At 30.5% G+C, this 15,847-nt stretch overlaps 2 protein-coding genes across 3 annotated transcripts; one reads left to right on the top strand and one right to left on the bottom strand.

Moving 5' to 3' along the window:
* Positions 1 to 1,433: 1,433 nt before the first annotated feature.
* Positions 1,434 to 4,496, bottom strand: LOC125807456 (putative B3 domain-containing protein At5g66980). Of its 2 annotated transcripts, none has more exons than XM_049487176.1 (5): positions 4,140 to 4,496; positions 3,853 to 4,007; positions 2,500 to 2,806; positions 2,296 to 2,414; positions 1,434 to 1,679 (listed from the first exon to the last, which is right to left on the bottom strand). In XM_049487176.1, exons 2-5 carry the CDS (start codon positions 3,976 to 3,978, stop codon positions 1,434 to 1,436), a joined length of 798 nt encoding a protein of 265 aa, XP_049343133.1. In that variant the 5' UTR covers positions 3,979 to 4,007; positions 4,140 to 4,496. The 2 variants fall into 2 exon arrangements, with proteins under 2 accessions (XP_049343133.1, XP_049343134.1); XM_049487177.1 differs by having other exon boundaries at positions 4,147 to 4,194.
* A 7,797-nt stretch (positions 4,497 to 12,293) lies between these two features.
* LOC125807450 (glycosyltransferase BC10-like) lies at positions 12,294 to 15,073 on the top strand. The gene is made up of 2 exons (XM_049487169.1): positions 12,294 to 13,582; positions 14,499 to 15,073. Exon 1 carries the CDS (start codon positions 12,494 to 12,496, stop codon positions 13,565 to 13,567), a length of 1,074 nt encoding a protein of 357 aa, XP_049343126.1. The 5' UTR covers positions 12,294 to 12,493; the 3' UTR covers positions 13,568 to 13,582; positions 14,499 to 15,073.
* Positions 15,074 to 15,847: the final 774 nt, after the last annotated feature.

Raw genomic sequence — 15,847 nt, 5'->3', positions numbered from 1 at the left:
TGCTTAAATGTTAAAGCCTTGTCTTCTAACGTGTAATTGTATTTAATTAGAATCACCTAATGTTTGGGATTAGATGTTAGACACCAAAACACCGAATTTGTTTCTGTTTTTTTTGGGCCTGACTAATTCAGATTCCTATCACGTAAGGTCTAATTAATGGTCAGTGCTCCCCACCAAAAAACATTTCATTCATGATTGATGTTAGTCGAATCCATTACCTGGGATTAAGGGTAGAAGAATCATATTCATCCCATCATAATTTTTTGGTAGAATTTTCACACATTTTTATCGAGGTATACTTTCGTCATACTAAAATATTCCATCATCTTGAAAAGATTAGTTTCCCATTTCAAATGTCCAAGTATACAATTTTAAATTTAAACCAAAGTTCCAATTCATACAGTGCCCTTTATTAACTTTCATTATAAAGCAATTAAAATTAATTTAAGTTGACCTTCGCAATATGATTATTTGGTAGCTAATTTAGGCTTATCAACTACCACTTTGAAATGGCGGCAGCAAAATTTGTTTGACTTTACTAATTCAGGAAAAATAATCCTACACTAATAATGCAAAAAACTTATACTTCGCAATTTTTATGATCAAATGTCCTCTAGGTACTCTATATCATTTTAATTTTAGTATTATTATGTTTTATTTGGTTTACAAGCTGACCAACCCAACCTCGTTCAATCCTCACATGTTAGTGAGCTTACTTGTACCAGACTAAAGATTCATTTTTGAACGAGCTCCAAAAATCATAACTCAATCCAATCAAATCACATATAAAACTAGGTTGGGTTGGTCTAGTGAGCCAAGCTCGTACTGATAGCTCTACTCTAAATATGTGACTAAAAAAATAGTTGAGTTTGAATTTGCAAAGACATCAACCTTCTATTGCAATAGAATGTTTAGTAGTAGAAATATTTGAACCAAATACTAAGCTGAATAATCAAAGGGAATTGCCTCTATTTTTAATATCAGCTAGCACTATCAGATGAATTGTTGCCATTTTCCGTTTAAAATTCAACAGCAATTACAGTTTGCCCAAGGTTGGGCAAATAACCTGTTTCGATACAGGATATTTTTAGATCAACAAGTGAATCAAACATATTTATGAGCCGTTTTCCATATGTTACGGGTATTTTTTAACCCTTTTTTGTTTAATATTCAACTATAAATAATTTTAACAGTTGGTAAATATTTTTATTACCAAAAAGCATATGTAGTTATAAGCCTACATAAGTCATGAAATTTGTGAATTTATACTATGCTAAAATTTCCATGCAGTGGATTATAAAACTATGCTAAAACATAATAGTTAATACCATACCATAGAATGTTGTAAATTCATTGACATAAAGCTCTAAAACATCAACCTTCTATAAATGAGGCAGAAAAATTTGATCCAAAAAGGAGATGTTGCCTGTACTTTACTTGGGCTGTCGCTTAATGCGAACTTTCAGTATTAACTTCTCATCATCAATCAGCTTAAATCGGCAAACATCATTTACGCGTAAAGCATTGTCGTCTATAAATTTCTGCATCCCTTCCCGAAGTTCCAATCTATCATAATATTGAGGAACAATCGTCCAGCTACCACTATCAGTTCGAAGAGTAGCCAAAAGTGGTCGCTGCTTCCTCTTCAAGTAACAATTGCCAAATGGAGCTGGCAAATTCTGCACAAGTATATACATTCAAAAACATGTTCAGACACAATATAGTATATATTTAATAATCTAGTGATTAGTAACAAATAAAAGGTCTACATCAAGTAGAAGACAATTTCCCATCAAAGTATATTTAATTTATTCAAGCAATACCATTGGGCCACTACGATTTACAATAGCTGATGTTATTGTGAAGCACACAAAGTAACAGCTATACAATAGTAAAATGCCCTGTTATCATCTTCTGCATATCATATATCAAACAATTACATCTTCAGTAACAACCATACAAAAGTTAATAGTGTTACTGAGGACTGATGGGATGTTAAGAGGTTGGAACATTCAGCTTAGAAGAGATTTTAGTGATTGGCAGATAGTTAGGACACATTTAGCCATGAGAAATTTTCACTTTTTTCCGGAAAATATTTGGTTTTTATGGCAAAACACCCACTTAGACTGTTAACAGTGCAAAACTGGCTTGAAATTGCTAACAGCATTTCCTTGGAAAGCTCAATATTGTTTGCCTTTTCGACGGTAGAGCTGTTTTGATTAATGACATTTTCGAGAATAGGTTGTGTTTAATGATTTATGCATACGCAAAATATTTTGTGACTAATAAACTTACCAAGCGTGCTCTGTTCAAGTGGGATGCCTTAATGACAATTTCAAATGAAGTGACTGAAGCAGCCATGTCTCCTGACTCATTATCTGTTTGATCAGCAGGCTCAGCTACAATGCTTTTTCCTGCATCAGTTCCAAACTTTGTAAGTGGAGACAAATGTGTTGGAATCAAACTAGCTACAAATTGAAGATCTCCAAAGAAACTTACCCCGTGCATTTTCTTCAACCAATGGAAGCAGCTCAGGCTCTTTGAGAGCTGTTACATCCTGCTTTAGGCAACCGTTTTTCCCATATATCTTAACATAAAACTTCGAGTTTCCAGGATATGAAAATGTTAGAAAATCTCCATATTCCAAATTATTATCCAACACAAAGTCTGGCCAACTTTCCATGAAAAAGAAATCACCGTCGTTCCTTTCTACAACCACCTTCCATGTTCTCGCAGCAAGATCTTCAAGCACACATATCGAAGGAATATCTCCATTGAAAAACTTGATAAATGCAGGTGGAATTCTCTAAGAGACGGAGACACAAAACTTCGCTTAATTTCCGGTGAAATAAAGTTGTTGCAATATAAACAATACAATAAGACAGAAAAGCTTTTAACACAAATTGAAATTCTTAGTCCAGTGCTAATTTCTATATTGGATGGCCAGATTATGTCCAATATAGTCTTCTAAATCTAGAACCTTAACCACCATTAGATCATTTATTATTTCCATTCGTCCACTCTTAAGTCAGTAAGGAAGTATCAAATTGACATTCCCTTTGCAGATGCATAAAGTGTAATTTCTACACAACTATACGAATATACATTGCTTAGTAGGATAATAAACACCGGTCTAAAAACGAGATACTTATTTGCAAGTTTTGAACATTACTTTCATCAACGCTTTCAATTAAAACTTGATATACCTCAATCATCTTAAAGGATCCATTATGAACTGTGAACATGCAAACAAGAACCAAAAACTATAAGAGAACATAGCTGCATGATATAGATTTCTCTCTTACATACAGTATAAGAGATTAAGAACAGACGGAAAGTTGGAGTAAGTAAAGTTCAACTAGTGGAATGCTCCTTAATTTCATCCAAATTATCTTAATACAACAGCAGACAGCCAGGTAGAGCCAAGGGATGAACCCCTTCCATGGGAACTTACATTATTTATACATGGTTAAAATTATTTTTTTATGTATATATAGTACAAGTTGAATCCTTTGGCTTCTTTGTGTGTTTACTTTTCATATTTTGAACCCAATTAGTGAAAATCCTAGTTCCACCACGGAATACAACCAAATGCACTAATGCCTATCATCCCGAAAGATCAGCATTTTAGAAAGGGAAAAAAAGTCCTTTGTTAGTTATTTCTCCAAAAGCATATCCCAAAGATTCAATCACTCAAATAAGTAGTTAAGTATGAAAGGCTCATTGTTACTGGGACAGAACATAACAAATTCCTGCAAGACTGATTCTCTTTATACATGAAAACTTTGACATTATTACATGAATCATTAGTCTTTTTTCCCCAAAATTTGCAGAAGGGAAAGAAGAGCTTACCAGTTGGGGGTAGCATATTTCAGGGTGAAAAATCTTAAAGAACTCAGGGAGGTCATGAGGGATAGATACATGCTCCACTGGTGTCACCATTTTGTTGTTCACTTTCTTTCTCTGCCTAAATCTCATACTTGTAAACCTAAAAAGATTAGCTCAATCTACAAAACAATAGACAAAAAAAAGAGGGAAAACTCAGTACTTGAAATAAGGAAATCTCATATACACACTGTAAACAATATATGAAGAAAATGGAGAATACAAATGAGCAACAAAAATGAAAGGAAACATACTTCTTACCGTAGTTCACTCTTTGTATTCTGGCTTTCATTGTTGCTCGGATTTATAGGGGAGGAAATAGGAAATCTGGGTCGACCCATTTTGCGAGCCGAATCACCTTTTCTTCCCGAGGTCGAAGCATTGGGTTGTGGGGGGGATTTTGGCATGGGAAGATGATATCACAAGTTTCACAAAAATGGGATGTGAGAAAAAGGTGAAGAATGAACAATGGAGAAGACTAAACATGACAGGGGAAACGGAGAACTGACAGTGGCGGCGGAGAATCCGCCGCTGACGTGACCGGACGACAGCGACGGCATTTCATGAAAGGGGAAAGGAAGAGAAGATAACCAGAATTTATCCTTGAGTTAAGTTTTGCTCAATATAGACGAAATGGTTTTTAGGCAGCAGGTTTTGAATTGTTTGGCATCAAATTCAAGAAAATCAAAAAAAAAATATTACTACTACATTTTAAAACTAAAAGTAGGTCATGTATTGAAATATTATTTTGTGGTCTTAAATATATCATGTTAAAAGAAATTGAAACTAAAAAATTATCAATTACAAAAAGAAATGTTTTTTTAAAAAATTGATATAAAAATAAGGAATTTTTCGCATATACCTATTCAGAATAATTTAAAGAGGCTCTATAGCTATAGCTTGCTAATTACTATTCATGCTACAGGTTAGGGAAGGAGAGAGGCAAGCGAGAATGAGAGATCGAACGAGATTGGGAGAGGGAGGAGAGAGGCGAGTGAGAGAGGGCAATAATTTTTTTACCTTGTTTGTATAATATACAGGTACGTTTGTATGATTTGCATGTATTTATACGATTGAGTAATACAAATTTTGAAATTATACAAATATGATAAAACTCAAAATAATAAATTTATACAAATACAAACATCTGAACTTTAAATAGTTATACAAATTATATTATACAAAATCTAACTTTAAAAAGTTATACAAAAACGATTGAATGTATTTGGTGATAGAACTGAAAAACGAAAGGAAAACACTGTCATATACAAATACAAATCAATCAAAGAATTGTTAGTTGTGAATTATACAAACTCAAACCCAACCCACATAATTAACACTCAATGGTAGTCGCGAGTGATAATTATAGCAAACTATAGCTATGATGACTAATTAAGTAATATAAATTTGCTTAACCACATAATTTTTCCTAAAAAAAAAAGACAGATAAATTAAAATATCAAGTTTGATAAAGTGTCCCAATCTTGCCCTACTTCGTAATTTCTGATATGATAGATTGTACTTAGTAAACCTTCTCTCAAGAGATTGTTTTTGACACAATGAAGTGTATGCAAACCTTATCAATACTTCTTTATTATAGATTATTTAATTGAATTGTTTTTATTAGTTATATTTTAGAATTTTAAATTTAATTATATTATTTTATTTAGTTACTTTTAATAACAAAAATAATTTTATAATAGATTGTAAATATATATATATATTAAATATACAGGAGAAACAAAATAATATTTATTTTTATCATTTTGACCTTATTTATTAATTTACTATTTGATAAAAAACTTTCTTTTTGTTTCTCTGATAACCTATCGATCTTTCGATACAAGTCAAATTTCTTTTTAAGTAAATTATAACAGCATGTTACAAATATTTTAGATGACCATCTAATATTTTATATGTAAAATTGATAAATATATGAGCAACTATACTCAAATTTAACATTATTTAGAAGAGTATTTAAAAAAAAAAATATATATATATATATATTTATCTAACTTCTTAAATTTTAAATAACAACAGTGGCATACTCACTACAATAGATAGAGTGATATATATATTATTATATATTTTTCTTCGTTTGTATAATCTACTCCTTTTCCTAGCAGAAAATATAGCAATATGTTTTGAGACCATAAATCTAGGATTGTTTTCGGATCTCTTTTACAATCTAGATCTAGGAATTGAGTTCTAATATCTCCTGTTGAAAGTCTATTAGGCATGAACCTGGATTTATCATCATTATGATATTGTTTTATAAAATCTTTGTTCTTTTTTGCTTTATCTGCAAAAAGTTTGTCTTTCTTTTCAGGCTCTTCTTGTCATTCTTCTTTAATGAATTTGGATCCATCTCCTTCTTCAAATTTTCCTTGGGGTCCTCCTGTTTCGCCTTTATTCATAAATACATTTAATTCAGCTTCTGAAAGATGTAGATCTTCCATTGCATAAACTAGTTCGTCTAGTTCATTCATTCTAATGATTTGTCTTTTGCTATTTCTAGTTTTTCTTTTTCTTCTAGATCTTCTTCTAGAACCTCTTCTTTATCAATTTTTTGTTTTTCTAGAAACTTTTGGATTAATATTTCATCCATACTTTCTTTTTGGTAGGTAGTTGTACTTGCAAATTTTTTTGCTAGTAATTTATTTATGTATTTTTGACTTACCTTTTTATCAAAATTTTCTGTTTTTCAATTACATTAGTAATTCTTCCAGGAATATTTTCTTTAAGAGAAATAATCTCCATTTCTATCAATTTTAGCCTTAAAGCTATTTGTTTATGGCTTTCCATTAAGTCTTTTAATAATTCTAAGACTTCTCTAATACTCATTTTAATTATTCTGAAAAGTAATAATCAGATGTATTCATATCATTTATAATTACTTCAGGATAATTGTAATTTATTTCATACATAAAAAAGTCTTCCTCAGATTTTTTTAATGTAATAATAGTTATGATTTTTCTCCTTAAATCATCATTTAAAGTTTTAATTACCTGTAGTATTGATACTAAGGTTTTTTCTTCTATATACCATAGAGGTTTATCTAGATTAAAATCTAGTTCTTCCATTAGTTCCTTGGCTCTGATACCATTATATGTGTGTTGTTTTTATAAACAGTGTTGCAGATTTTATGCAGTAAATAATACGCATTTCTTTAAGATTGACTGAGCATTTTTGTATTCAGAATACTCTTGTATTCTATGCATTTTCATTTCATGTATTGCAAATATAATTGTTGTATATCTTAAGCTAGCATGCAGATGTTTCATTTCTGGTATTGCTTTATCAAAATGATGTAAAGCCTTTTTATGCCTCCAGGCTCTCCTTCTTATTCTATGCACATGTTGTTGAATATTTTTCATGTTTATTTATGCCAGTAGCATGAATAGAAATATGAAGTTGTATAACATGAATAAAAAGCTGCTTTTCTGTATAATTTTAACAATTTTCAAATAATTTTAAATTCTCTATAGGTACTAAATATTTCTTTCTAAGTTTAGATATGAACGTAATATAATATAGTTTGTATGTAAAACTTTATAATATGTAATAATAAAGCGTGAGTGTATGCCTTCCTTTTTTTTGATCGATGAACAATTCTTATCATCACCGCAGTAGCTCTCCTTTCAGGCTATGAACAGTATTTCACCCTAATGACCTCAGTCTTTTGACTACTTCTTACTGTTCCTCCTTAGGGCTAAAGATCGCAACCTTCATTTGAGACTATTTATGGAATTTCAAGAAGAGAGATATAAAAACCAACTTTTTTATTGCATATTATAATTTTTACATATCACACTATACTATATTATATTTATCTCACAACATATAAGAGAAATACTTTTCCCTGACGGGAGAAGTTTTTACTCACACTCACACTTAAACATTTCTAAGAAAAGGAAAAGATAGTCTAAGCTTCAATGCTCTCATTTTATAGATGGAAGGAGAGACTTGTTACAAAATAAGGTTTTTTAGGGACTTCCCTAAATTATTACATATTTCTTTTTAGTCCTCCACTGATTGCGGACTAATGTGATTACTTTTGAAGATTTTTTTTATATATATATATATATATCTTATTCTTATCTTATAAAACTAAAGAGATTATATGTGATAAACTACCACTACTTAGGTGAGAGACCTAAATGATGATCTAAAAAGGCAATTGGAGTCAAAAGGACAATTTTTTTCTTTCAAAAAATTAAAACGGCATATCAAAAAAAAATTAACCAAAAGGACAAAATCGCTCCGTCAGGAGCAATTTTTTTCTGACAAAAATTGACGTTGGCCGTTAAAAAAAAAAAAAACTACAATAGGCATTTTTATATTATTAATAATTAACAATAGGCATGAAAATAATAGCACTAGGCATGAAAAACGCTGCCCCTACAACGATGTGTAAGGAAAAAAAAATCGACTTAAAATCGCTGTTGTGGCAGCGATTTTTAATTAAAAAAAAAAAGAAGAAAAGTTTTTGGACAAAATTGCTGCTATTCATTGTGTCAGAGGGAAATCGCTTCGTCATGAGCGATTTTGCCCTTTTGATTTTAAAAAAAATTGATGTGCCATTTTGGAATTTTTGACAATTTTTTTTTGTCCTTTTAACTCCGGACTCTCATAATTTGCAGGAGTCAATTCCCTAAATGGTCACCCAAGTTTAGGGAATTGCTTTGAAATATCATTTATGTTTCATTTAGGACCAAAATATCACTTGACTATCACTATTTTCCTCCAAATATACTTGACACTTCAAAAACCTCACTATCTCCTAGTTGACATGACATGACATTAAAGTCTTTTTCTTAATAATAAACTAATTAAATTCATTAAACCCATTTAACTAAAATAATGATCATATTATTTAAAAAAAAAGATATATTAGTTTATTAAGAATAAATTTTTATACTTAAGAATCTTTTATCATAATTAATTTTTTATTTTTTTATGCGATGAAGAATAGTTTTTTTTAAAAAAACTTACCATAATGTCATCAATTTTGAATAATTTTAAACACATATATTCAAAAAATATTGATATATAAATCACTTATGAATGTCAACTTACATCAATTAATCATATATTATATAATGGATCAATAATATTAAAGGTCAATTAACAATTACAATAATATTAATTGTGTATTTTGAAATTCATGCTTACAATATTTTTTTTGTTGAAAAAATAGAAAGTGAATGATATTATATTTTTTATCCAAAAAAAATAATACTAAATACCTCAAAAGTCTCCTTCTATTCTAGTTGATACGTCATGTCATTAAATCATCATTTTAAAAAATAATAGACCTATTCAATTCATCAAACTTATGTCTCTACAAAACAAATATATAAATTACATGAGAATTTATGAAGATTATAAAAAAGAATTAAAAAATATAATTCATGTATATATTTTTACCAAACAAAATTCAATGAAAAACCTCTATGTGCAATTATTACCTAGTAATTTTTAAAATTACTAGGTAAATTATTTGAAAATTTTAAGCAATTTTTTTCATAAAAGTATTCAAATAAATTTGTAAGGTTGACAAGAAAATTGGTATGAAAGAGAAAATTATTATTTAATATTTTTTTATTCTTTTATTCTATATTATATTATATTTTAATTTCTCATACAATTAAACACCAATATATATTCTTATTTCATCCCAAATTCATGAAATACAAGTAATAATTAATTGAATTGCCTATTTTATTTCAATTATATACATATTATATGAGATTAATATACTGATAAATAACGATCAAAATTTTATTTTCTAATATAAATATTATTCACTTTCTATTTTCTTTTTTAAAAAAAAGATATTGTAAGTATATATGGGCTTCAAAGCACCCAACTAATTATTTTTTAATAGTTAATTGACCTTTAATATTATTGATCCATTATATAATATATGAGTAATTGATGTAAGTTGACATTCATAAGTGATTTATATATCAATATTTTTTGAATATATCTGTTTATAATTTTTCAAAATTGATGACATTATGGTAAGTTTTAAAAAAACTATTCTTCATTGCATAAAAAAATAAATTATGATAAAAGATTCTTAAGTATGAAAATTTATTCTTAATAAACCAATATATCTTCTTTTTTTTAAAATATGATCATTATTTTAGTTAAATGGGTTTAATGAATTTAATTAGTTTATTATTAAAAAAAACTTTAATGACATGTCATGCCAACTAGGAGAGAGTGAGGCTTTTGGAGTGTCAAGTATATTTGGAGGAAAATAGTGATAGTTGAGTGATATTTTGGTCCTAAATGAAACATAAATGATATTTCAAGGCAATTCCCTAAACTTGGGTGACCATTTAGGAAATTGACTCTAATTTGCAGTAAAAAGGAGAATGAGTTAAATCTATCTTAGGTTAATTTACGTTTTTTTTATTTTATAAGTTCCTCAATATTATATCCGATGGCGTCCCCGCTTTCTCTTTTCTCAAACAAATATTGGAGCGGGTAGTGATATGTCTCAATCAACTGCATAAATGTTTTGAAAAAACAAAATGCAGATGCATACATTAGTCACCTATCTTTATTTTTGTATTTTGGAAAGGGTGGTTGGGAGACCTAAACAACTTTAAATGTAGATTTATTTTCAAAACGTTACATCATAAGTTTTATTTTATTTTACTTAATAATAAACCAAAAGTAAAAGCTAAGAATTTGTTTAGTTGAAAGAGAAATTAATGGGTTTGTTGGGATTTTAATAGCACTCTTTAGCTTAAATTGTAGGGTTCTAATTTCATAATAGAGCATCCTTCTTTTACTTTTGCCTTGCTCACTTTTGTTAGCCCCATTCTAACCAAACAAAAAATTTATAAAATAATAAAAAGGATAAGAATGTAGCTAAGAGTATATTTTAATAAATTTTCGTTCAGATTCAATTAATCGTGAATTTTGTCAAAATAATAATAATTTTAAAAATAAAACGTTTCTTATGAAATATAATTTTATATTCAATATTCGAACACGAGACTCTAATTAAAGGCGAAGAAATATTTATCACTCAATCATAATCATCAATTTAAAAAAATCATAGGACTTATATAGGTGATACACATAGTTTGGCATCTCTATTTCTTTTAATAGGGGATTAGGGTTGGTGGGTTTTGGTTAGATAAGGGTAAACCCGTGGCGTTTGCACTAATCTTTATATAGGATTAGGTTATGTCAATGAAACATCTTTAATTTATGATAATTAACATTAAGCAACTTAAGATTGCTTATTGGATGACCTAATACTATATTAATTAAGTTTGTCATCACATACATTACAAGACATGGAAATGGAAATTTAATTGCCATGGATTAAAATAATAATAGCATGTAATGATGCGTTATTCCTGATTTATACTCTCTAATTGATCAAATATAATATCAAACCATGCTGCAGGATCTTGTCCAATTTTAAGTATTTCTTAATTTCAATCAGCACAATACTAAAGAAGTAATTACATACTACCAGTATGTTTTTATTCCGACAAATTAAAAGAATTACTGTTTTATTGAATTCTTTAACTGTTTTTTAATTTTAATTTTTTTTTACGTTACGTTTTACAACAACGAGAACTAAGTCACAAATGTACGATAATTAAGACAAGTTATATAAAATTTCATTTATTGTGTTGTTTTATTTGTGTTAGTTTCATTTTTAAAAAAAAATTCATTCGGTGTTCTATATTCGTATTAAATTTCAATTAAATTTAAATTTTTCGTATTTCAATGCTTAACAAGTTAAAGTAGGAAGACTAAAATAGGAACACATGACACAATCTTATCCGTCCATTCAATAATTAATAAATGTTGGATCGGTAGATAAGATTATGACACGTGGATGTCCGTTAGTATTAAGGTATATATGTTCTAGTATTTGGACGACAGTGACATCAATGTCTCAAAAGTATGACGGAGGGTATCTGCATACCATTTACGATAGTTCAGAGGTATATTTGTTCTTTTGATATACCTCTACCATTTCATAAATAGCTTAGATATACCCTTTTATCTAATGAAAGTGAAAAAAATAATTTTATTTCAAAAAATATATTTAAGGAATACATTTTAATCCTTTTAGCAAAGTTTAGGATAAATTTAATCATTCTCACACATAAAAAAAAAATTAAAAATGTAATGGCTAATTTGAATTATCATCATAAAAATTATATAATTAAATTAAATATTATACTAAAATTAGTAGCTATGGACCATATACCATAGTATTTATTACTAATATCAACTTGGTGTAAGTGATATAGTCCATTACGTCAAATGACCGGAAAATAAATAAGAAAGGCCCCACACTACACCCCCACCCAACCCCCTATACCTACCCCCCCTCTCTACTCAACTCCATTCAAGCAAAGCAATTTCACCATTATCTCCTTCATCTCTCTCTTCTCAAATCTCAATCCAAATCCTCACTTCTTCATCTTCACCTGTAATCTCTCCCACAAACCCTAATCCCTAAACCCCCTTTCTTCTTCTCCCCATTTTAAGCTCCTTTCAATGGTACTTTCACTCTAAATTGTCCCCTTCCCCATTTCCCCTTTTGTGCTTTTTCTTCACCATGTTCAAATACTACATCCTTATCCCATCTCTTACACTTCTTATCTCTATTCCAATCATCTTTTACTTAGCCCCATCAATTCTTCCTCAACGACAAATACCCATTTCTCTCCCTGATGAACTCGACGATCTTTCCCTTTTCCACAAAGCCATCGCCGCCGATTCCACTTTTCTCAAAAAACCATCCCGGAAGCACCCTTCCAACAAATTCCGTCTTGGTTCCACCACCGTACGCCGCCCTAAAATCGCTTTTCTCTTTTTAACGAATTCAGATTTACATTTTGAACCCTTGTGGCACAAGTTCTTCAATGCGTCTGATCCACATCTGTATAATATCTACATTCACGCTGACCCTACAGTGAAAATTACTCCTCCAACGGGTGTTTTTGCGGATAGATTTATACATGCGAAGAGAACTCAGCGCTCCTCACCGACGCTTATCTCAGCCGCACGCCGCCTTCTTGCTCACGCTTTGCTTGATGACCCAGATAATGCTTATTTTGCTCTTATCTCTCAGCATTGTATACCTTTGCACTCGTTTAATTACTTTTACAATTTTCTATTGGATACCCAGAAATTATCTAGGAAGATGGAGTTTCCTAGTTATATAGAGATTCTTACGGAATCTCCTTCATTATTAGATAGGTATAATGCTAGAGGGGAAAATGTGATGGAACCAGAAGTGAGTTTTGATAAATTCCGAGTTGGGTCACAGTTTTTTGTTATTACAAGAAAGCATTCATTGATGGTGATTAAGGATAGTAAGCTATGGAGGAAATTTAAGAAGCCTTGTGTAAAAATCCAGTCTTGTTATCCTGAAGAACACTATTTTCCTACTTTGTTATCAATGGAGGATCCTAATGGCTGTACTCGTCACACATTGACTCGGGTGAATTGGACCGACTCAGTTGGTGGACATCCCCATACTTATCAGCCACCCGAAGTTTCCCCTGAGCTGATTTACAAGCTCAGAGAGTCGAATTCAACGTATTCTTACATGTTTGCAAGAAAGTTCTCTCCGGATAGCTTGAAATTGTTGATGGAAATGGCGGATTCCGTCATTTTTAAGGACTAAAACTTCTTTTTCTTGGTAAGTTTTCTTCTTTCCTTTTTTGTGATTTTTTTCAGTTGAGTTTTGATGAATTTACTTGGTAGATTTGGTGATTTGAGATTGACGGCTGTTATAGTGTTTTAGAAAGTATTACTAGTAATATCACTAGACTAAAGTCAGCTTAACATACTCGAAGTATGAACAATTTGAGTGGTGAATCTTTTCAAGGTGGTTTCTTTTTTCCCTTTTATGGTGATGAGACATTTTTAGAATCTTACTAGACTAGATATTTTAAATTGCTGAGCATATTAGGTTAATTGGAGCTGTTTAATATGTGAAGATAGTTATGTTTTCACTAACTTTATGTGAACTTCTCTTAAACTAGTAATTGTGAACTGTCATGTGTAACCATTTTCTGTAAACATTCTATGAATCAATGCTTAGATATTGTAGAAAATCTTGAAAATTTTATTCTTTCTTTCTTTGTCGCATACTCACATTAACGCTCACAAGTCTTGAATAACAATTAACAACCTAAAGAAAAAGTTCCCCCCATTGAATTAGTATTTAATTGTTAAATTTGGACACAACTTTTTAGTCTTCTTTGGTATCTTTTGGGCGGCTGAATGGAAAATCTCCCATGAGTCAAAGAAACAACAAGAAGGAAATTATGTCTTATGTAAAGAAGAAAGTAGGTAAATTATGGCATCTGCCGTTGATACTTGTGGATTTGGACTGGGAAAGTTAGACCAGATGTCTCAATCATCACTATGAAACAAACTATGGCCAATTTTCTTATAAAAGGTGTTGGATTTTTGGTGTAAAACATTAAAACCTAAGTGTCAATGAAGCTAAAGAGATAACAAATGCGTTGGCGAATTGGTGATTGTTGAGTTAGGATCTGATGCTATTTGAACTGAACCATGTTCCATTTTCATTTATTTTTAGTTTACAGCTGACGACGAAGAGGAGAAATCTAATGCAAATTGTGATGTTGTGAAGACAAAAGACACATCTTAGAGGAGTATCATGTGGGAACGAGGTCTTGAAGGGTTTGTCAAAAAGAATGCCCTCAGCCTAAGTAACCCCAAAATGAATTCAACTACAAGCTTTGAATGAGCTTTCAAAGAAAGCAACAGAAAACAATCAATAGTCAAAAGGTACTGTTGAGGTGTAATCTGCTCAAGTTCTTTTTTTTTTTTTTTATATTTAAATTTAGGCGTTCAGTATTCCATTTGGTCGACTAAGGAGTTAAAGCGCTCCCTACCAAGCTGATCGATCTCTACTCGAGCTCGAGTCCAATCTGGTTAAATTTCTAGTTGTAGCATATGCGGGATTCAAGGAGAGGATGCCGTTAGGCTCTTCCCTTTGATGTGTAGTGTGTGTTCCTCTTGTACATATATACTAAGAAAATTTGGGTGAATCATGAGTGGATGATTAGAGGGTTGTTGTTGTGAATGTTCAATGATGAACTGAGCCATAAGCAAATAAAGAAAGGGCTAAATCTAAGTCTTCTTCTCCAAGTTACTTATCCTCATATTTAGCCTCTTTTCCCGCCTTTTGCACTCAATACATCATTTTCTTTACTTTGGCTATAGGTTATTCCAATGAATGTTTTCTTTTTTTTGCTAGTTGATTATTTAAGGTAATACTTCCTCAAATTCAACTATAATTGCAAGCAATAGCAAATAAATGTCGAGTATGATAACTTACCTGGAGCAATTCACGTTTTATGTGTATTATGTTACATAAGACACATGTGTTTGTCGGTAAGTATTTATTTGTGCACCCACACCCAAAGTTTGAAGTCAAATTAAATGGTACATTTATGTATTATGATTGTGTTAAAAGAAGTGAGCTTTCAAAGTTACGGTTCAAATAACTTTTAAAGTTTGAGTTACTAATCACGATCTTGAATTTTTGGTTCTGCTACTAGTAAAGTTTTGATTTGAGTATTTGAGTATAGAGAAAATTTTGTTGGAAGTGTCACTCCCGAATGGTTCTGGATACTAGTGGGAAAAAAAAGGTTATGGTTTGAGATAAGTGGGAGTTGCACTTTGTTAACTAATTTGAATCTTGAAATAATTTAATGAAGTCTAATTTTAGACCACACGAACAAACCAAATGTTTAAATTGAAGCGTGATATCTATGCCCTAATAGGCATGCTTCACGACCGCAAAAAGTTTTAGAAAAGAAAAGGGCCATGTCAGGGATCAAAAAAGGAATATTTTTTATTCACGTTCGGTGTTACATTAAATTATATTTATTTATTACACACAAGTGATAATTTAAGGCCAAATTTA

Source organism: Solanum verrucosum, unplaced genomic scaffold (genome assembly GCF_900185275.1).
Source record: "Solanum verrucosum unplaced genomic scaffold, falcon-dt-bn FXZP01000183.1, whole genome shotgun sequence".
NCBI classification, from domain to species: Eukaryota; Viridiplantae; Streptophyta; class Magnoliopsida; order Solanales; family Solanaceae; genus Solanum; species Solanum verrucosum.
This window is presented reverse-complemented; position numbering and strand designations above follow the sequence as displayed.